The 23,698-nt window shown below is 46.3% G+C and overlaps 1 protein-coding gene across 6 annotated transcripts in view; it reads right to left on the bottom strand.

Annotated features, from left to right (window-relative positions):
* The window catches only part of bcar3 (BCAR3 adaptor protein, NSP family member), a 219,140-nt gene that overhangs the window by 1,137 nt on the left and 194,305 nt on the right, over positions 1-23,698 (bottom strand). For all 6 annotated transcript variants that reach the window (XM_085983300.1, XM_085983301.1, XM_085983302.1 and 3 more), the window contains 5 exons: positions 22,806-23,515; positions 10,193-10,308; positions 4,219-4,390; positions 2,794-2,905; positions 1,193-1,399 (listed from right to left, as the gene is read on the bottom strand). In XM_085983300.1, coding sequence (XP_085839426.1) covers positions 1,193-1,399; positions 2,794-2,905; positions 4,219-4,390; positions 10,193-10,308; positions 22,806-23,515 — 1,317 coding nt within the window. The remainder of the gene's footprint in view (positions 1-1,192; positions 1,400-2,793; positions 2,906-4,218; positions 4,391-10,192; positions 10,309-22,805; positions 23,516-23,698) is intronic.

The raw sequence follows: 23,698 nt of genomic DNA, 5'->3' as shown, positions 1-23,698 counted from the left end.
TGCTGGAAGTGTGAGCTGATCGAGGCGAGGGCAACAGGTCACCTGGGACCTTGGTGGACAACGGGACAAACCGCGTATCTCCTTAACCAATGAGATTTAAGGATTGAGAAATAAACAGATTGAGAAGGAGAGTGAATTCAATGTCAAATCAGGTAGAAAAATAAAGAGGGAAAGAAAGATTGGATTAAGAGAGAGAAAAAAAAAGCAGAAAAGAAAAAAATTAAAAATATGAAATTTGACATTTTTAAAATCTCCTAAAACAATTCACAACTTGAAGGAATGAGAATCTACACTTAAATTTGTTTACTTCCTGGGTCAGAGGTTGATTGACGGTCATTAATAATTATCTCAGGCTCGAGGGGCTCAATGGCCTACTCCTGTTCCTATGAAAGGGTACTTACACTGAGAATTATAAGACTTGACTTTCTGTGGCGAGATTAATGTGCAACTGCAGCAACTTCATGAAACTCTCAGGGATGGTCAGGGCGAGATGCCGTTTCTGCGAAGGTAACAGTGGAGCGGCGCAAATCGGTCAGTAACTTATGGCGATTCACAATTCATGGGGATTCTCTTGCTCGCCACAAGTTGCTGACCGATTTGTGCATTAATAACGGTGAGCGTCTTTCACACACTGTTACTTTTGCAGCAAAATCTGGTCCAATGTTCCTGCTCCTGATGTACAAAAAAGGGTTTGTTTTCAAAATAGCAGACTAAATAGCAGTTTGAAGAGCAGGTTGTTATAAAGGCATCACCCATTTCCAATGGGACCTGCGGGGCAACAAGTGGCCAACAGAGAACCCAACAGGACTTGCGGGGGAAACAAGTGGCAAAACAGTCCCAGTTCACAGCTGTAGTGATGTCCCTTATCAACGGCTCATTCAGTGACTTCTTGGTAACTTCTTTACGTCTGCATAAAGCATCTTACAAAACACAGACAGCAGAACTGGTTCAAGCTGGCTATACTTTATAGAAAACATGATGCTGACCTTTGCTTTGTAATAGCCATTCAGAACATAGCGACCCCAGAACATAATGATTGCTATGCAGCGTACAATTAATCTAATATTGTTACCAGTGCTAGTTACAGACTTCAATATTCCAGCTTCATCAGCACCATCTCAGAATTCTCCCCGACTCGGACTCAAACCGGCTGACCGAATATCTTCCTCCTTTTACTGAACAGTATCCTCACCTGCAAGAATCCGTTTTGCATTTGTTTTGTACACAGCAGCATTGTGGGTGATGGAGCGTGCGTTTTCCAGGTGTTGCAGCATTATTTCACAGCTCTGGTCAATGCTTTCCCACAATTCAGTGCCTTCAAAGGTAACAAACTGCCGTTCCATCAGAGTAATGAGAGGCATGAGGAGTGGAACTGTTGTCTTACTCAATGGGATTTCCTCTAAGAATCAACAGGAAAAAAAGTATAAACTGTCAATCTGCCAGGTGACGACAACGTGTTAAAAACATACTTTCAGCTACCTTGAAGCTCAGATGTTTCCTCCACAATGATAATTAGAACACCATTTCGTACTTCACGTGATTATCCAGAAGATCCCGGCACAAGACTAAGCTATTTTTATTTAATTTTAAACATCTCCTCCACTTTTATCCCCCCACCTTTCCCGAAGGCACTGATTCTTGCTGAAGTCCCTCGCGTGCTGGGCAACTCGGGTAGCGCGCTCAAGCGGTCATTCTTCACTTGAGAACCGAAGCAGCCACGAGTCAGTCAGCGATTCAACTCTGGGAGCATCACAACAAAGTTCTGACGAAAGGTCTCCGACCTGAAACGTTAACTCTGTTTCTCTCTTCACAGATGCTACCTGACCTGCTGAGTATCTCCAGCATTTTCTGTTTTTATTACAGCAAAGACTGATCCTGGACTCACCCAATGTCCACGCATGCGCACCTTCCAACAGTAATTAGGGATGGGAATGCTGGTTGATTTTTTTTCCCCCTCCTTCCTTTAGCCAGGGAAAGCTGACGCTAATTGTATCAGCCTCACTGTTACTCTGTCTGAGATCATCTATATCAGTGCAATCCAAAGATCAAACCTGGGGCTTTCCTGGACTCTCTGATCCATTCACTTACTAAGGCACCACTAAGGGGTCTGTTTATTGTGAAGAGACAACCAACATTCATCAACACTATTGCCATCTGTGGCTCGGTTGGTAGCACCCTCGCCTCGGAGTCAGAGGGTTGTGGGTTCAAGTCCCACTCCAGAGACTTGAGCACAAAAATCTAGGCTGATACTCCAGTGCAGTGCTGAGGGAGTGTTGCACTGTTGGAGGTGCCGTCTTTCGGATGAGACATTAAACCGAGGCCCTGTCTGCTCTCTCAGGTGGACATAAAAGATCCCATTGCACTATTTCGAAGAAGAGGAGCAGGGGAGTTATCCCCGGTGTCCTGGCCAATATTTATCTCTCAATCAACATCACTAAAACAGATTATCTGGTCATCATCACATTGCTGTTTGTGGGAGCTTGCTATGCACAAATTGGCTGCCGCCTTGCCTACATTACAACGGTGACTACACTTCAAAAAGTACTTCATTAGCTGTAAAACGCTTTGGGACATCCGGTGGTCATAAAAGCAAGTCTTTCTTTTTATTTTGGACTGCCTCTATCCTGCACAATTTCATCCAGAGGATTCATTCAGGTGTGAAATTTTGATTAAACCAAGAATTAAGACAGAAATACGAACTAAAGCCACCCGCCGTGCATCCCCTTTTAGACTAAATGGACTGGTGCTTCTTGGGAACTGTCCCAATGAAACTTTGCAGGAACTCCTTCCTACCTCTTCCCTCGTTTAGAGCTTTGATGCACGGTTTAAGAGTCTTCTCATAAACAATGGCACTCTGAGTGTGTGTGTGGCGCAGTGCAGTCCAGGTTTGTTCTAACCGTGTAATCTGTGCGGGGAAGAAAAAAGAGTGACGTGACAACAATATTTGCGCTGAACGAACAGGCCCCACCAAAACAGTCTGCAGCAATACTTCAATCTCAGCAAAATATTCCCCACCCGACCCCCCACGTCAGCGAGCCCAACTTTCTTCCCTCAGTTCAAGTCCACGGATGCCATCAGCTCTCCAGCACTTTGTTCCATTGGCCAGTCTTCATGTGCCAGCTTGGGTGGGCAGGCACACAGTGGGGCATCACAGCTGAGTCAGATGCTGTCCTCACCACACGTGCACGGTTTCTGGTAACGATACCACAGATAGCAATAAAGTGATGGAAACCTACTCTCAGCTGTCGTCGGCACTCAGCCCTGGCTGACTTTCCTCTCCCTAATGCAGGGGGGTGCAGGGAAGCCAATTGAGGAATTCTTACAAACTGGCTGCGATCATCTAAAACCCAACCAAATATGGGATCAAACCTGGGAACTTCCTTCTTTGTATCGCTCAGGTATTGATCGGATAGACTTGCTGGGCCGCTGGAGAAGTTCAATAATATTCTTTGGGTACATTCTCGATCACTTCGCCTTTTCAGGCCTATAGCAGACAATCTGCACACCTCGCGGAAGCCAGGGAGACACGAAGGGCCTGAAATCCAGGTCGGGCCCAGGGCTCAACTCGAGCAAATTCACCTGACAGGAGCTGAAATTTGGGGTGGGACCTAATTCTGGCCTGTTGACACTGGCCAGCAAAACTGTGGCAGGGAGGGTGAGGAGTGGGGTGGTGGGAGAGGGCAAATCATTCACCCACCCCTAGTCAAGGGGGAGTGCCTGGGGGTGTTTTGGGAGATTCCACCCCCGGTATACCTCAAAAGGCCTCAAGGCCAAAAGCTGGCATGAAGCACGAGGAGGCCCCAGGAAAGAGCCCTGACCTTGCACAGACAATGGTAATCAATCCTGGAGGATCAATTTCCCTAGCTCTCTGGCGGATGATTCCCTTCGGGGATGAAGACATAGATTTTAAACCTTCTTCTCTTTGACCTAGGAACAGCCTGATGGTTCCCTCCCCCCCCCCCCCCCCCCAAACACTTGTGGTGCGGCTTTGGACCTTCCCTCTCTCCACTGACAGAGAAGGCCCACCGGAACATTGGGCTGTGACTGCACATACAGGTTCCGATTTATTTAACAAGGGAGGTAAAAATAAAACAGATGATTGATTCACTTCATAGCTGAAGGAGTGTTTGATCAACAAAATGCTGAATATATTCAGCAATAACTGGATTGGCTGGGCAGTTTGGTGCTTAACTTAAGATACAATGAGAAAGAAAATACCTGTGGCAAGTCTAACGCTTTCATTACAGCAGAGAAAGCGTACAGGTCTCCCATGGAATATTTCAGTTCCAGTGCCAGTTGGATGATCTTGTTTAACACTGCAGCTCTCTCTTCAATATTTCCCGTGCAACCCAGGATATCCACTGCAATTCCGATTGCCAGGGTATTATGCCTGAGAAAATGCAAGAGGTTTTATTTCATGGTCCGACCCTAGAACGGTATGCCAATTCTATTCGTTATACTATCTGAAGATTAAAGTTTTAAGCAGGTTAGATTTCAAATATATTTCAATTTTAAGCTAAAATAACTTGATTAATGTCTTTAGCTTTTAAAAATATTCTCATCATAGCGCACTACTAACTCGTATCATCGAAAGACTTGCATTTATATAGTGCTTTTCATGACCTCAGGATGTCCCAAAACATTCACAGCCAATGAAATACCTTTTAACTGTAGTCACTGTCGTAATGTAGGAGACGCAGCAACCAATTTGCGCACAGCAAGCTCCCACAAACAGCAATGTGATAATGACCAGATCATCTGTATTTTTAGTAGTGATGGCTAAAGGATTGGGAACACTGGGAAAAAAGCCCCTGCTCCTCTTCAAAATACTGCAGGGGGATCTTTTATGTCCACCTGAGGGAGGGTAGACAGGGGCCTCACCTTAATTTCTCATCTAAAAGACAGCACCTGACAGTGCAGCACTCCCTCAGTACTGCACTGGAATGTCATAGAAACATAGAAGATAGGAGCAGGAGTAGGCCATTCGGCCCCTCGAGCCTGCTCCGCCATTCAATGCGATCATGGCTGATCATCCAAATTCAGTACCCTGTCCCTGCCTTCTCCCCATACCCCTTGATCCCCAAGAAATATATCTAACTCCTTCTTGAATATATTTAATGAATTGGCCTCTACTGCCTTCTGTGGTAGAGAATTCCACAGGTTCACCACTCTCTGGGTGAAGAAATTCCTCCTCATTTCTGTCCTAAATGGCATACCCCTTATCCTTAGACTGTGACCCCTGGTTCTGGACTCCCCGGCCATCGGGAACATTCTTCCTGCATCTAGTCTGTCCAGTCCTGTTAGAATTTTATAAGTTTCAATGAGATCCCCTCTCATTCTTCTAAACTCCAGCGAGTACAAGCACAATCGACCCAATCTCTCCTCATACGTCATACCTGCCATCCCAAGTATCAGCCTGGTGAATCTTCGCTGAACTCCCTCCATGGCAAGAACATCCTTCCTCAGATAAGGCGACCAAAACTGCACACAATACTCAAGGTGTGGTCTCACCAAGGCCCTGTACAACTGCAGCAAGACATCCTTGTTCCTGTACTCAAAGCCTCTCGCTACAAAGGCCAATATACCATTTGCCTTCTTAACCGCCTGCTGCACCTACATGCTTACCTTCAGCGACTGGTACACAAGGACACCCAGGTCTCGTTGCACTTCCCCTTCGCCCAATCTATTGCCATTCAGATAATAATCTGCCTTCCTGTTTTTGCCACCAAAGTGGATAACCTCACATTTATCCACGTTATATTGCATCTGCCATGCTTCTGCCCAATCACCCAACCTGTCCAAATCATCCTGGATTTCTCAGCATCCTCCTCACAGCACACACACCCACCCAGCTTTGTGTCATCTGCAAATTTGGAGATATTACATCTAGTTCCCTCGTCTAGATCATTAATATATATTGTGAATAGCTGGGGTCCAAGGACCAATCCCTGCGGTACCCCACTAGTCACTGCCTGCCACTCGGAAAAAGACCCGTTTATTCCAACTCTTTGCTTTCTGTCTGCCAACCAGTTTTCTATCCCCCAATCCCATGTGCCTTAACTTTACACGCTAACCTCTTATGCGGGACCTTATCGAAAGCCTTCTGAAAGTCCAAATATACCACATCCACTGGTTCTCCCGTATCTATTTTACCAGTTACATCCTCAAAAAATTCCAGTAGATTAGTCAAGCACGATTTACCTTTTGTAAATCCATGTTGACTTTGTCCGATCCTGTCACTGTTTTCCCAAGTGCTCAGCTATTACATCCTTTATAATGGACTCTAGCATTTTCCCCACTACCGACGTCAGGCTTACCGGTCTGTAACTCCCCATTTTCTCCCTACCACCTTTTATGAATAGTGGGGTAACATTAGCTACCCTCCAATCCATGGGTACTGTTCCAGATTCCATCAAATGTTGGAAGATGATCAGCAATGCATCTACTATTTCTAGGGCCACTTCCTTAAGTGCCCTAGGATGTAGATTATCAGGCCCTGGGGATTTATCGGCCTTCAGTCCCATCAATTTCCTTAACACCATTTCCTTACAAATACTGATTTCTTTCAGTTCCTCCCCTTCATCAGACCCTATGTTCCCCGACATCTCTGGGAGGTTATTTGTGTCCTCCTTTGTGAAGACAGAACCAAAATATGCATTTAATTGGTCTGCCATTTCTTTGTTACCCATTATAAACTCCCCTGATTCTGACTGCAAGGGACCTACGTTTGACTTCACCAATCTTTTTCTCTTCACATATCTATAAAAGCTTTTACAGTCAGTTTTTATGTTCCCTGCAAGCTTACTCTCATATTCTATTTTCCCCTTCTTAATTAGTCCCTTTGTCCTCCTTTGTTGAATCCTAAACTGCTCCCAATCCTCAGGTTTGCTGCTTTTTCTGGCCAATTTATATGTCCTCTCCTTGGATCTTATGCTATCCCTAATTTCCCTTGTTACCCACGGTTGAGTCACCTTTTTTGTTTTATTTTTATGCCAAACTGGGATGAACAATTTCTGTAGTTCATCCATGCAGTCTTTGAATGCTTGCCATTGCCTATCCACCGTCAACCCTTTGAGTGACATTCCCCAATCAATCCTACCCAACTCGCGCCTCAGACCATCGTAGTTTCCTTTATTTAAATTCAGGACCCTACTCTCTGAGTCAACTACTTCATTCTCCATCTTAATCAAGAATTCATTAAGTCAGTCTGGATTAAGTGCTCAAGTCTCTGGAATGGGACTTGAACCTACAACCTTCTGACTCAAAGGCGAGAGCACTACCCACTGAGCCACGATGAGCAGTGTTCACGGTCAGATCCTCAAATACTGCCCCCACTCTCCCCCCTCCACCCACACATCTAGGTATGGGTGGGGTATCCTAGTGGCTGTGGTCCTAGACTAACAGGTTACGAGCTCAAATCTGGCAAGTTATGAAACTAAATTCAGTCCTCTGATCATTGGTGAGCTAGCATCAGAAATGACTATAAAAGCTGCCAGCTTCCTGTAAAAACCCAACTGGTTCACTAATGCCCTTCAGGGAAGCAAACCTGCCACCTCTAACCTGGTCTGGCCTACACGTGACTCCAGTCCACACTCTGTGGTTGACTCTTAATCCCCTCGGGGCAACTAGAGGAGGGCAATCAATGCTGCTTTGCCAATGTTGTCCCCATCCCAAGAACAAAAAATCCTCAGTAGCCCATCACATTGTACTATTTCCTAGTGATTGTGGGTGTTGTAGGACAGTCACTCTCCCCTACTGTGTCATTTAAACAGCAGGAAAGAGGACTAAGAAACTGAAGTGTACAATGACACCACGGGGGGGAATTTATAACGTTGGCGGGATGGAAAACTGGTGGTAGTGGATTGGCCGCCCGTCATACACCCTGCCCGATTTTCTTTCCAGAGGGCGGTGGGGGTCTGGAACTCACTGCCTGAAAGGGTGGTAGAGGCAGAAACACTCATTGCATTTAAAAAGTACTTGGATATGCACTTGAAGTGTCTGGAAAGTGGGATTAGGCTGGATAGCTTTTTTCCCCGGCCGGCACAGGCATGATGGGCTGAATGGCCTCCTTCTGTGCCGTAATCTTCTATGAGTCTATGATCTGGCATCACAGCCAAGCCTAATTCTGTCCCCTCATGTGTGCACCAAGCAAGGGTTGCTGGATAATGTTCAGGAGCAGCAACGCTGGCTAATTCTCTCTTCCCTAACGTAAGAACATAAAGTAAGAATTAGGAACAGGAGTTGGACAGACAGCCCCTCGAGCCTGCTCCGCCATACGGCCCCTCGAGCCTGCTCCGCCATACGACCCCTCGAGCCTGCTCCGCCATTCGGCCCCTCGAGCCTGCTCCGCCATTCGGCCCCTCGAGCCTGCTCCGCCATACGGCCCCTCGAGCCTGCTCCGCCATACGGCCCCTCGAGCCTGCTCCGCCATACGGCCCCTCGAGCCTGCTCCGCCATACGGCCCCTCGAGCCTGCTCCGCCATTCGGCCCCTCGAGCCTGCTCTGCCATTCGGCCCCTCGAGCCTGCTCTGCCATTCGGCCCCTCGAGCCTGCTCCGCCATTCAATAAGATCATGGCTGATCTTCGACCTCAACACTTTCCCGCCCGATCTCCATATCCCTTGATTCCCCTAGAGTTCTAAAATCTATCTATCTCAGCCTTGAATATACGCAACAATTCAGCATCCACAGCCCTTCCAAAGATTCACAACCCTCTGAGTGAAGAAATTCCTCCTCATCTCAGTCTTAAATGGCCGACCCCTTATCCGGACACTATGCCCCCTAGTTCTAGACACTCCAGCCAGGGGAAACAACCTTTCAGCATCTACCCTGTCAATCCCCCTCAGAATCTTATATGTTTCAATGAGATTTCCTCTCATTCTTCTAAACTCCAGAGAGTATAGGCCCAATTTACTCAATCTCTCCTCATGGGACAGCCCTCTCATCCCGAGGCTACCTGCAGCGCCCCAGCTAGTGCCTCAGCTGAAATCAACTAACTTGCCATAACTCAGAGCTGGAATTACATCCAAGATCTTCCTGGGTCTGTGTGACTGGATGAAATCACTGGGGGGGAAACTGAGAATAATTTTATGAAGTAAATAATTATATACAGACAGAAACCGCAGGGGAATTGGTTCTGCAGCAGGTGCAAATGTTACTTCCACTTGGGAGCGGCTTGTTTACAATTGTGCTGGTTACCGTGAGTGTTTCAGCTCGAGCGGTATCGGCAGCAGGAGCTGCTGGTAAGAACATCTTTAAGACGTGGGGAGATCGTGACTTTGTGCGATAGCGTAACACGGGAGATGGCGAGTCGGCTGCCCGGTTTACATTATCGGCCAACGTCAAGATCTGCCCCACTGTGTCTGTTGGAAATCTTTAGTAAGGAAAATCACCAATTGTTTGGGACTGTTAAGAGAGCAGGGAGTTATCAATATGGCCTTTTCATTTGTAAACATGGTGACGCAAGAATACTACTAGGCACTGGTCTAAGCGTTAAACAAAGCTTTAATCAACTGTTTTACAACATGGAGGTCTAGTCGTGTCCTTCACTAGTTCCTGTTAAGAATGTCCTGCGCAAGCTGGGCCTGTGCCCGAGTATTTATACTCTCCCTGGACAGCGCCACCCGCAGGCCGCTCAGTATCATTTCATAAGTCTTTTTTTTATGAATGACTGATTCATGTCTCATGGTAACTGAAGATGAACTCCATGCAGGGATCAGAAAAAAAGGTCTGTGGGGTAGATTTTGACTTTGTGCGATAGTGTAACACGGCAGCCCGTTTTACATCTCTCCCAGTTATTATTTCCGTTGACCTCAGGGAGAGATGGTGATCATGAGCCGGAATCCTGGCTGATTTGACCCTCCCCCCCCACCCACCCCAGCCTATGGGCATTGAGGTCAATTGTAGCAAACCCCCCACCCACAGCCTCCTTGGTTGCGATCTATTAACTCTGCACAGAGCAGTGAGTGAAGCCGAGACCCCTCTGTGTGGCTCAGTTCAGTTCCACAACTAGCAGCATATTTAGCAACTGCGCTATCGCGGTGGAAGAAAGGGAGGCATTTTAATTAGCTTTTGCTGGACTAATCCTCCCTGTTCCTTTTGCCCACACTGTGGCGGAGCTTTTCAAATATAGTCTTTGGAAGACAGGGTGCTGTTACAATAGACTGTATAAACAGCGCAGTTGTACTGTTTACCTTTCTGTTAGATCCAGACGCAGTTGGTGCCCGTGAGGCAGTGTAATAAGCTCCAGACCGGAGCTCACTCCCATCTGCTCCTTCATTTCTTCCGAGACATTAAGTATCCTAGCAACCTGGGAAGACCAAAAGTTCAAATTTTGTTATTTGCAGTCAGGAAATTGCTGTTTTATTAAATGGTTCATTTTCCATGTGCAGAGACTAAATGACTAATTATATTACTACTGAAATACAGTCCCGCTGTCAATAACCTCATTTCTAATTTCACTGCCTTTGCACAGAATGGGAAAACGATGTGGGGTTTTTTTTTTTTTAAAAAGAAAAAACAAAAATTCCAGGATATCTTTGCCTGAGGCAACAGGGGACACAAGTAGATCAAATGTAAAAAACACACAGGAAGATGGGGGAGCCAACTATGTAAGGAAATCCCAGACATTGGGATTTTATTCACCTTTTGGCTGCTGTCTCTCAGTAACCAGTCCAAAGGGGAGGGAAAAAAAATTCAAACATTCGAACTTGAAATGATTTACCCGACTTTACTGTCACACGTTTGTAAAAATCAAAACCTAGCAATAAAACGTGTCAAAAATGGAAAGGTTGGGTGTTACTGCACCAGCTCCAGGGCCTGTCATTAGAAAGCAAGCCTCAACAGGTGCAGCAGGTGGTTAAGAAGGCAAATGGTATGTTGGCCTTCGTAGCGAGAGGATTTGAGTACAGGAGCAAGGATGTCTTGCTGCAGTTGTACAGGGCCTTGGTGAGACCACACCTTGAGTATTGTGTGCAGTTTTAGTCGCCCTATTTGAGGAAGGATGTTCTTGCCATGGAGGGAGTGCAGCGAAGATTCACCAGACTGATACCTGGGATGGCAGGAATGACGTATGAGGAGAGATTGGGTCGATTGGGCTTGCACTCGCTGGAGTTTAGAAGAATGAGAGGGGATCTCATTGAAACTTATAAAATTCTAAAAGGACTGGACAGACTGGATGCAGGAAGGATGTTCCTGATGGTCGGGGAGTCCAGAACCAGGGGACACAGTCTAAGGATAAGGGGTAAGCCATTTAGGACAGAGATGAGGAGGAATTTCTTCATCCAGAGAGTGGTGAACCTGTGGAATTCTCTACCACAGAAGGCAGTTGAGGCCAATTCATTAAATATATTCAAGAAGGAGTTGGATATATTTCTTAAGGCTAAAGGGATCAAGGGATATGGGGAGAAAGCAGGGACAGGGCACTGAATTTGGATGATCAGCCATGATCGCATTGAATGGCGGAGCAGGCTCGAGGGGTCGAATGGCCTACTCCTCCTCCTATCATCTATGTTTCTATGTTACTGCTCAGGATTCTTTGGGGTTGAGTTCTGCTGCACTGGCTGCATGCAGCTCCAATACACCAAGCCCGTTACTATGCACCATGCCTTAGCATGCAGCCGATGGACTACTTTTTAACTGCAGTCACTGTTTATTTTATAGGCAAAGGTAGCAGCCAATTTGCACACAGCAAGGTCCCACAAACCAAATGAGATAAATGACCAGTAAAGCGGTTTGTTGGTATTGGTTGAAAGATGAACATTAACCCGGCGGACACCAAGAGCACTCCCTGCTGTTCATCAAATACTGTCCACAGGGTCTTTAATATCCACCTGAACAGGAAGATGGAGCCTTAACGTCCCGTATCAGAACGACAACATGCCGACAACACGGCACTCCCTCAGTACTGCACTGAAGCACCAGCCTGGATTACATGCTCAGCTCCTGGAAGGGGGGCTGTGAACCCACAACCTTCGGCCTTAAAGGCAAGAATACTACCACTGAGCCAAGCTGACACTTGCAACAAATAGGCAGAACATGATAAATACCCCTTCACTTTGTAGCTCGACATGAAAGTTGTGTCCTGATTGATGAATCATATTAATCATTGTTAGTAAAATGTTGCATTTCAAAGGGTTCTCAACGAAACTGTGATCCCAACAGATTATCTGCTCATTGTCACACTGCTGTTTGTGGGAACTTGCTGTGCACAGATTGGCTGCTGCGTTTCCTATATTGCAACAGTGGCTGCTCTTTGGGGGAATATCATTGACTTTAAAGTGCTTTGGTGAAAGGCGCTGCATAAATGCAAGTTCTTTCTTTAACATAGTTTCAGCTCGTGTAGCTCGTAACCTGTAATAACTGACGTCCATACAGTACCATTAGACACTGTAGCCGTATTGGAACAATGGGCAGACGGGTCGGCAGTACATAGACTGGACTCTTTGAAATAGTTCACCTTTACAAAGTAACATTAAAGTTCAAGCTGTGACAGGAGGTTATGCTGCATCAGTTCCACATCCTGCACCGTGCTGTTTTAAATTCCAGCAAGTCAATGGTTGAAGGTCTGGATGACGTAAACTGCTATTACTTCAGTACAGATCAGCCATGATCTAATTGAATGGCGGAACAGGCTCGAGGGGCTGAATGGCCTCCTCCTGTTTCTTTGTTCCCAATTAGACAGTTTGGTTCTAAGAAAAATAACGAGTGATTGGAAATATATTGCTTAGAATTTTTACTGTGATTTGAGGCTGGAATTTGATTTGAGGTCAGAGCACAATAGCTTAATACATTCATTATCAAATCCACTGTGCCACTTTAGCAGAAGGATTAATCTGTTGATTTTAATTGAGTTAGCACTGTTGTGTATGCACCTTTAAGAGAATAACTGGTCTCAGACTGCAATACCGGCAGTGACCACCCCTGTATAAAAGGCGCTAGTGAGCCTCTGTTTTTAGTTTCACTATTGACTTCCACCAGTAAAGACTTATTTTGTTCCACTCCTGCTGTCCGTGTCTCAATCATTCACGGACGTAATACTGGCGACGAGTAAGAAACGAACTTACCTGCAACTCGGCAGCACCTCAGACGACGTTATTGAAGGTCGAAGCCAGAAGAAAGAAAAAAAAATAAAATCCAAAGAAACTTGAGAAACGGGCGTCGACCGTGGGCAACCACCCTCCAAATCGTCGGATTGAAAACTTGCAGGAGAGACTGTCAAGAGCCAGGCTTGATTCCCCGGTCTGTGGTTTCCCAGCTAATCGGGCTGGTGGCAGGTAGTGCACTGATCCTTCCTGGGCTGCGGCGGGCTAGAGCTCGATCGGGTGGCTTTTCAACGGGGCCGGGCAGCGAGTCGGGAAAGCAAAGAGAGAGAGAGAGAGAGAGAGAGAGAGGGTGGAGCACACAGGGCGTGGCCGGTGCTTCGAAGCCGGGCAGTGTTCGGACCTAAGAAGAGGGAGGGAAGTGTCCCACCACGACGGGAAAATAATAAAGAAAAATATTAAACGCGCAAGAAACCGTGGAAAGCAGCGCTAACAACAGCGGGGAAGAAGGCAAAGCGCGGGAGGCGCCATTTTAGATTTGCAAGATGCCGAAGACTGGCTGTATCACTGCTTTTGATAATACAATAGAGGACTGGACCACGTATGTGGAAAGAGTCGAGGTATATTTCGAGGCAAACGAAATAGCGGAGGAGAAAAAGGCATCGATATTGCTAAACTTAATGGGCGCTAGAACGTACGGCCTATTGTGGGACCTGATTACTCCAGCTAAACCGAAGGCGAAGAGTTTTAACGAAATTGTTGCTGTCCTACAGGAACACCTAAACCCTGCACTGCTGTTGATAGCAGAAAGGTTTAAATTCCACAGGAGAACTCAGCACAAAGATGAGAGCAATGCGGAGTATCATACGGAACTACACAAGCTATCAAAGCACTGCCAGTTCGGAGCAGGACTGGCAGATACCCTACGGGACAAATTTGTCTGTGGACTCCTGAGTGAAGGAACACAGAAGAAGTTACTCTCAGAGAAAGAGCTGACGCTAGATAAGGCTTTCAGCGTGGCAGTATCGTATGAAGCAGCAGCCAGGGGAGCTGCAGAAATTCAACAAAAACCACAGGAATACGGCACCCACGAAATGACACAGGGATTTGCAAAATGTTATCGTTGCGGGAGAACTAACCATGATCAGAAGGACTGCTGGTCCAAAGACAAAATATGCAGGCAATGCGGGAAGATGGGACACATTGTACGAGTTTGCAGGTCTGGGAAGAAGACCAGCGACAACAAAAAGGCTACTAAGGAACCGTACAAGAAAGTAAAAAAGATGACGGACAGTAGTTCCGAAGGCCAGATGAGCGATAGTGAATCCGGGAACAGGAGACTAAGCTGTCTCAAACGTCACAATGTAATCGCAAAAGAGGATCACCGAACCATTTGGGTCACCCTCACGATAGCAGGGTCCCAAGTTAAAATGGAATTGGATACAGGATCAGCGCTAACCGCCATGAATCGACGAGACTACGAGCGGCTATTTTCACACATACCCTTGAGAGAGACCTCCATCGTCTTGACGACGTATACGGGGCAAAAAGTATACCCCAGAGGAAAAATAAGGGTGCCTGTCGAATACAACGGCAAGAAAATACGGAAATTGTATCTCTACATACTGCCAAATGGTGGACCACCGTTATTGGGACGGGAATGGATCAGGAAGATAAACTTAGATTGGCACTCCATTCATGCAATGACGGTGGATGGTAAAAAAGATGAAGATGTCACTCCTGGACGATTGTCAACAATCTTAGCTAATGCCAAAGAGGTATTTCAACAAGAACTGGGCACGCTTAAAGGCGTAACCGCCTCGATAAAAATATAAGAGAATGCAGTTCCCAAGTTTTTCAAAGCAAGACCGGTACCATATGCAATTCGCCCAGCCGTCGAGGCAGAGCTGGAGAATCTGGAGAAGGCGGGCGTGTTGTCTAAGGTCAACTGGAGCGAGTGGGCGACACCCATCGTTCCTGTCATGAAGAAAACGTTAAGCAATAAGTCCGGGGAGCCAAGGAAGATTCGCATCTGTGGGGATTTCAAGGTGACGGTGAACCCAGTCCTTCACACAGTACAATATCCTCTTCCAAGGATAGAAGACATCTTCGCCTCACTGTCTGGAGGGAAGCGTTTTACAAAAATTGACCTAGCACAAGCATATTTGCAGATGGAGGTTGAAGAGTCCTCTAGGAAGTATCTCACGATAAACACTCACAAAGGTCTTTACCAGCATCATCGATTGGTATTCGGAGTAGCATCGGCTCCGGCGATATTGGAAAGAGCGATGGAACAAGTCCTGCAAGGGATTCCGGGGACTCAGTGTTACTTGGACGACATCCTTGTGACAGGTGAAGATGACAGTGAACACCTTAACAACCTAGAACAGGTGCTCACTAGACTACGGGAACATGGGCTGCGAGCCAACCACCCCAAGTGTGAATTTTTTAAGAAACAGATATCGTATTGTGGCCACGTGATTGATGAAGAGGGGTTACATAAGTCCCCTGACAAAATTGAAGCGGTTAAGGCCCCAGCGCCTGAAAATGTGTCGTAACTGAGGTCATTCCTCGGATTGGTGAATTACTATCATAAGTTTTTGCCGAATTTGTCGACAATTTTGCACCCACTGAACGCCCTGCTACGAACGGGGGTAGCATGGAAATGGAGCGATGATTGTAAGCGTGCTTTTCAGAAGAGTAAGGACTTAATCACTTCAAGGGAAGTATTGGCTCACTACAACCCAGCACTGCCGATCAGACTGGCGTGTGATGCGTCTCCCTACGGCATTGGGGCGGTACTGTCACATAAATTCCTTGATGGTTTAGAGAGGCCGATAGCTTTTGCGTCACGCTCGTTAACTTCTGCCAAGCGTAACTACGCTCAGATTGACAGAGAGGCCCTCAGCCTAGTGTGGGGGGTGAAGAAGTTCAATCACTACCTGCACGGTCAAAAATTTACTCTACTAACCGATCATCAACCTCTTGTCTCCATTTTCAACCCTCAGAAGGGCGTACCGATAATGACAGCGCAACGGCTGCAGAGATGGTCCCTTTCCCTAGGGGCACACCAATATGACATCGAATACAAAGGAACTAAACAGCATGGAAATGCTGATGGATTGTCACGCCTACCGTTGCAAGAAGAAGACCTTGCAGTGGATCCAATGGAGTTATTCCACTCGACCATAGTCGAATGTCTCCGTGACGAATGCAAACATAGAAAAGGAAACACGGAATGACCCGACACTATCATGGGTCTATGATTTAATGGTGAAGGGATGGCCAGCACATGGCGAACCACTGCTGCCAGCATTCTCGCCGAGAAGAGAACAGCTGTCAGTGTGCAGAGGAACCTTGATGTGTGGATCCAGAGTAGTAATTCCACCTAAGTTGACGGATAGAGTGCTCAATGAGCTTCATGAGGGTCATCTGGGTGGGGTAAAAATGAGGAACTTAGCCAGAGCGTTTGTGTGGTGGCCGGGAATCGATAGAGAAATCGAAGAGATGACCAAGAGCTGTGCAGGATGCCAGAAGGTCCAAAACGCCCCACCACAAGCTCCCCTACATCCATGGGTGTGGCCCTCATCTCCATGGCAAAGGGTGCACGTTGATTCATGGACTCGATGTTTTTAATTGCGGTGGATGCACATTCAAAGTGGTCAGAGGTAATAAAAATGTCCTCAACCACCACGGAAAAAACTATCACAGTTTTACGAACCATATTCGCCAGGAATGGGCTGCCTGAACAGATTTGCTCTGACAATGGACCACAGTTTGTGTCTGAAGAGTTCCGGAGGTTCTTAAAGAACAATGGTGTTAAGCACTACACATCTGCCCCATATCATCCAGCCACTAATGGATTGGCCGAGAGGTTTGTCCAAACATTCAAGAAGGCTATCAAGGCAATGTGTAATGAAGACATACCCCTACAACACAAGGTGGACAACTTCTTGTTTGCCTACCGGAATGCGACACATGCGGTTACCAACCAAACCCCAGCCATGATGTTCTTCAATCGAAGACTACGATGCCGCTTGGATTTGGTTAAGCCAAACGTCCGAAGAGATGTGGAGAACAGGCAGTTTCAGAATATGAATGAAAGGCCGACCAGGAGTTTTAAGATAGGTCAACCAGTTTTGGCCCGGGATTACCGCACTGAGAAATGGCAGCCAGGAACGATTTGTACACGGCAAGGACCTCTCATGTATACCGTGGACGTTGGAGAGAGCATTGTAAGACGCCATGCTGACCAGATTCTAGAGTCACTGGAAAACGTCAACTCCACACCACGATCTGATACACCTGGCAATGAAATCGACGTACCAATTGCAGCTACCGCAGAATCGGTGATATTGGAAGATGAACCAAACAACGACATTGATCTCGACTCAACATTGCCAGAAGAACCTGATACCCCAAAGAGGTGTTATCCAGACAGAATCAGGAAGCCTCCTCAAAGACTGAACTTATAATTACTTAACCTTAACCAATGTATCTAGCAACCGTAATTGTGATTGTAATTAGTTATCATTTAGTTGTTAAATGAATGTTATGTACTGTTTATCTAAAAAGGGGCGGAATTGTTGTGTATGCACCTTTAAGAGAATAACTGGTCTCAGACTGCAATACCGGCAGTGACCACCCCTGTATAAAAGGCGCTAGTGAGCCTCTGTGTTTTTAGTTTCACTATTGACTTCCACCAGTAAAGACTTATTTTGTTCCACTCCTGCTGTCCGTGTCTCAATCATTCACAGGCGTAATAAGCACCTCTATTAAACTAACATTAAGCATTTGTGCAATGATCACCACGAGCAATTTCCAGGATTTGATTTTCAAAGCTGTATTTCGAAGGGTGGATTACATAGGATTACAATGGATATACGGCACAGAAACAGGCCATTCGGCCCAACCAGTCCGTGCCAACGTTTATGCTCCACTCGAGCCTCCTCCAGTCTTTCCTCATCTAACTCTATCAGCATAACCCTCTATTCCCTTCTCCCTCATGCTTGTCTAGCCTCCCCTTAAATGCATCTATACTATTCGCCTCAACCACTCCCTGTGGTAGCGAGTTCCACATTCTCACCACTCTCTGGGTAAAGAAGTTTCTTCTGAATTCCCTATTGGATTTCTTGTGACTATCTTATATTGATGGCCTCTAGTTATGCTCTTCCCCACAAGTGGAAACACTCTCTGTATCCACTCTAGCAAAACCTTTCATAATTTTAAAAACCTCAATTAGGTCACCTCTCAGCCTTCTTTTTTTCCATGTGAGAAGAGACCCAGTCTGTTCATCCTTTCCTGATATGTATACCCTCACATTTCTGGTATCATCCTTATAAATCTTCTCTGCACCCTCTCCAGTACCTCTATATCCTTTTTATAATATGGCGATCAGAATTGTACACAGTACACCAAGTGTGGTCTAACCAAGGTTCGATACCTTGGTGCTGTTCTAACCAAGGTGCTGTGTTAATAGATAAAGGGTAGCCACGTAACATCATCCAGAGACACTAGGGGTCATTTTGACTTTGTGCGATAGTGTAAAATGGGTGACAGTGAGTCGTCAGCCCGTTTTACATCTCTCCTCATTGACTTCAATGGAAATAAAAATGGGGAAAGATGGAAAACAGGCTGCCGACTCGTTAACACCCGTCGCACAAAGTCACACTGACCCCCAGTGAATCCAAATGCTAAGGTGCAAAGGGATACTCACCCTTGTTGTGGGTGCAATAGAGGGTTTGCACTGGTGACAGTTAGCGCAGTAGATGAAAATAGTAAGTCAGCACTTGGAGTCATGTCAGCAGCGCTGGCACTAGGGTTTGTGCCCAAAATTAGACTTGTACAAACAAAGTGTAAAATTAGATCCATTCGGTAGAATTTGCTTTCTAAATATGCAAGCCTGGAATTTCCACCCTCCTCCTTCGGGATAGGCGGAGGTAGAGGACTGACCTCACTGATTTTCCCGCCCATTGGATTTCCTGCTGGCGACCATATATGGGCGGCCATATTGTTACAATGTACAAATGAGGCAAATATCATCATCCAATGTATTTCCCATCATTTAGGCCACAGCAACAATGGATCAAGGGGTGCCGGCTTGTCTCTACTGGGCAGAGCAAGGGTCATTTAAGATTGAAATGGCCTCAAGGCTTGTCCCAGCTAGTGACCGACTCCACTGCAGGTAGACACTTGCCAAAACTATGCAAATGATCCGTATGGCTGGAAAAAAAATCGGCTGGGTTCAGCGGGTGCACCTTCGGGAGAGCCAGAAGACCAGCATGCTCCCCAGTTCCTCAAAAGTGGAAAATCAAAGCCACCATTTCTTGTTGAGCTTTGAATCAGTGCAGGATTCCTCTGCTGGCCGTGTGGGTGACTGAATGCCCCCGGTGTGGTACCGAGACCATACAGACCGAAAGCTCTCGGCTTTGACTGCTGCTCTGTGCCGTGGTGAGCGGATCTCGCTCAGGATGACTATGCGGGTGCTACAGTTGTTATCTCTGTGGCCCTGGTACTCAGTGACCCCTGTTAGAAGGGTGTGCACACACAAATCCACTGAGGGCAGGATTGGCCTCGGCTGTGGTGCATCCAGTGCTGGATCCTGCAGTGTTGGTCACCAGAACCAACCCATTCTTTCAATTGTGACAGAACATCTAAGGGACACCCAGCATCTCCGAATGATCTTTGCACCGGTCTTTCAATGAGCCTTCAGGTTCAGGCAGTTTAAAAAAAAAATTACACATTGTTAGAGGAATTCAAACAGCTCAAACTGATTGTACCTCCAGAACAGGACCTGTTGCTTACACTTTCATTGTTGCTGAGCGACAATAATCTTTTGAGTTGAATCATTTATTAGGGCGCCAGCCATTGAACTTGGATTTCAGTTTATCACGCCAGTATGAGGCATCATCCATTCAAAGCAATGCTCAGTAAAGGGGTGGAGTGGGATCAGATAACCAGCAGTAGATGGGGCCTTGTGGCCCGCACTCACCTCCCCCTGCCAGTGCTGGTTTTCTGTTGTGAAAATGTTATTAATTACAAATAAGCTTCTTTTAATTATTTCTTTCTCCATACTCAGCATTTCAGTGGCAAGAATCAACAGTCGCTGGTAACATTGTCAGGTTCACACGTCAAGGATGCCAGTGTCGGCATAGAGAGGCTATCTTTATTGCTAAAAACTTCCTGGGTATCTTATTCTCTGAAAGCTAACCATGGAGCTATTTGAGACACAAGGATTACTATAAATATCACTTTCAGTATGTAAAACGTGAATTTATATACATCTCTAACCCCACCCCGCCCCGTCTGGATAAATGGCAAGTGTTGCCATAGTAACAGGAGCCATGTTAGATTCACCTCTTCCCTATTCAGGAAGCAGCAATCCATCATCTGTAGAAACCTCACAGTGCACATTAGTGGATAGTTTGGGGAGAATTTTCCACGCGGTGATTCGCGCTGCCATTACACCGTTTCAAAAAGATCTGCGCTGGCTGGGGGGAGGGGCGGAGCGGGATTCACACCAAGGTTTCCTGGAGCAGTGACTGCCGAAAAGGTAAGCTCAGGTAAAACAGGTGTACGCTGCTGGAGTGTATGGAAACCGCGCTGCAGCCTTTAAAAAGGCAGCTCAGCCACCACACTTCAGCGGCAGGCTGGGCGGGATGGGAATACCAGGTCAGGAAGGAGCAGCGCTCGGCTCACTCACTTGACTCTCGGGTAACTTTGCTGCCTGTCTCATCAATCCCTTTATGAAACTTTTGCGGGCCCTTCTGGAGCAAGCAGCGGAACAAGGGAGCAGGGCGCGGCACCCGGGCACACGAGAAGAAAGAATTTCTCTGTCTCCGACCTCCTCGAGGAAATTGAATGAGTGACTCCAGGGCGTTTGTGCCAGGGATGGTAGTTGTGCCAACTGGAGGGAGGTAGCGCTGGGACTGAGTGCCAAATCTCTCACAGCATCCCCCCACCCTGCCGCCCCAGGACTGCCGGCAACTTCGCTTCCGTCTGATTTTCCTGTCTGAATAAATGTCCTGTGCTGTTTATGCACCGCTGAAAACAGCGAGGAAATTCACCCCGTTAATAAACAAAAAAGTGTTTTCTATGTCTTCTGCAACACGTCACCAATGAACATCATTGGTTTTTCTAATGCAATGTTGTGCAGTCGTACTTAGATTTCTGGGAGCAAAGCAATCAAAGCACAACTGGTCCATCAGTTGCATTTATTAACATTTACCACCAGCTGTATCGCTTGTTCCTCTGGACTCATGGTGGATGCGAGTACTTCACTGGAACACCATGATCATCGGACATTTGTTTGAGGTTTAAGTGATGTGGTTAACCCTCCCAGGAAACGTGTTCTCATTTAATTCTATGAATACAAAGGCAGCTTATACACTTAAATTTTTATGCATTGTGAAAGATGTGTTCTAACAAAAGGTGCTTTACGCTTTGTAGTGAATCAAACTACAGTACAAGATAATAGAAGCAACAGATAGAACACACACAACACAATAGCAAAATACTGCGGATGCTGGAAATCTGAAATAACAACAGAAAATGCTGGAAACATTCAGCAGGCCAGGCAGCATCGAGGAGAGAGAAAGAGAGTCAACGTTTCAGGTCTGGGACCCAGATGCTTTATGGAATGAAGAGCTCAGCAGCCTCCAAACAATCAGCACCCTCCCCATTCCTCCATCACTCTGCCCCTCCAACTCCCATTACTGTACAGCCGCAATCGAGGGGGGCTGATCATCTTTAGACACCATCAGTAAATTGCTCTTATGTTGGTTGGTTTAACTTGATCAGTCTCAATCAAAATTGTAATTAAATAGCATTTATAGCACAGAAACCGAACATTCGGGCCAACTGGTCCACACCGGTGTTTATGCTCGACATGAGCCTCCTCCCACCCTTCTTCATCTAATGCCATCAACATATCCTCCTACTCCTTTCTCCCTCATGTGTTTATCTAGCTTTCCCTTAAACGCATCTTTGCTGTTCACCAAATTTCTTGCAGGAGCGAGTTCCACATTCTAACCACTCTCTGGGTAAAGAGCTTTCTCCTGAATTGCCAATTGGATTTATTAGTGACTGTCTTATATTGATGGCCCCTAGTTCTGGTTTCATCCGCAAGTGGAAACACCGTCTCTATGTCGAACCTATCAAACCCTTTCATAATCTTAAAGACCTCTATCAGGTCACCCCTCAGTCTTCTCTTTTCTAGAGAAAAGAGCCCCAGCCTCTTCAATCTTTCCTGATGGGTATAACCTCTCAGTTCTGGTATCATTCTGGTAAATCATTTTTGCATCTTCTCCAGTGCCTCTATATCGGGGTGGACCAGTTGGCCTGAATTTTCGGTTTCTGTGCTGCAAACACTATTTAATTACAATTTTGATTGAGACTGATCAAGTTAAACCAACCAACAGAGGAGCAATTTGTTGATGGTATTTAAAAATGATCAGCCCCCTTGGTTGCGGCTGTACAATATGGAGACCAGAACTGTTCACAGTACTGTGGTCTAACCAAGGTTCTGTGCAGGTTTAACAGAACTTCTCTGCTTTTCAATTCTATCCCTCTGGAAACAAACCCTCAGTGCTTGGTTTGTCATGTGTACAAATGACATCATCACATAACAGTCCAGGTGACCCTTTATTTGCCCTTCTTGACTCCTAGATTGTTGGATTTATTACTCTGAATACAAAGGCTTGTAAAGTAGGATGGAATTATGCAGCTTTATAAATCTGTAGTGTGAATTGTTAACGCAAACTCTTACCTGGCTGTCCACTTTAAGGATGTGCTTGGCAATAGACGTGGGGTCATTATTGGCAAACAGCTCTTTGACACGTCTGATTACCGAGGTGTCCAGGGGCCTGTTGTCAGGGGGAAGCAATTTTGATTTGAAGTCATTGGGCTTAAAGCAGGAGACAGTCTCAAAGACGGGTCTGAAGAAGACTGGGCCCCTCTCCTCTTCCTCATCGTCCATAGCAGACAATGTGAACTGGAACGGGCTCTCCTCCGAAATGCTGAGGACAGATTTGGATCTTTGAAAGAAGATCTTTGATGCTTCCTCAGTTTTTAGTCTTTCTACAAAACTGTTAGACTGTAAGAAATGCTGAGCTGACGCTGCACTGTCCACTGGGGCGTCATGTTTTAGTTCACAGTAGTAGTGACCCCTTTCTGCTGTACCGGCACTCATCTCAGCATACTTGATTCTCTGAGGATTGTTCATTAATGAAGGCGAGTGTGGCATTCTCAGAGACGGCACCTTGCTGGGCTTTGGTGGTGGTTTAGGGTAAAGTTGACTATCAGACCCTCTCAGTGCTTCCCCAGCTTGCGATTCCAAATTGGGCCATCGGACAAATGTTGGACTGAGAACGGGCTCACTGCCTGTTCTAAACACCGGGGATTTGACACGTGCAATTCCTTCCAATCCCTTGTGGTGCTGTTGCTGCGGCTGGTGCTGATGTTGCGGAGACCTAATTCCTGGAGTAAAGAGAGGAGTAGAGTCAGAGTTATACAGCACAGAAAGAGGCCCTTCGGCCCATCGTGTCTGTGCCGGCCATCAAGCCCTGTCTATTCTAATCCCATTTTCCGGCACTTGGTCCGTAGCCTTGTATGCTATGGCGTTTCAAGTGCTCATCTAAATGCTTCCTGAATGTTGTGAGA

This window comes from Somniosus microcephalus, chromosome 3, assembly GCF_052327205.1.
Source record: "Somniosus microcephalus isolate GS21.2 chromosome 3, FLI_Smic_1.0, whole genome shotgun sequence".
NCBI classification, from domain to species: Eukaryota; Metazoa; Chordata; class Chondrichthyes; order Squaliformes; family Somniosidae; genus Somniosus; species Somniosus microcephalus.
Note: the sequence above shows the minus strand (reverse complement) of the source record. Positions and strands in the feature narration are given on the sequence as shown.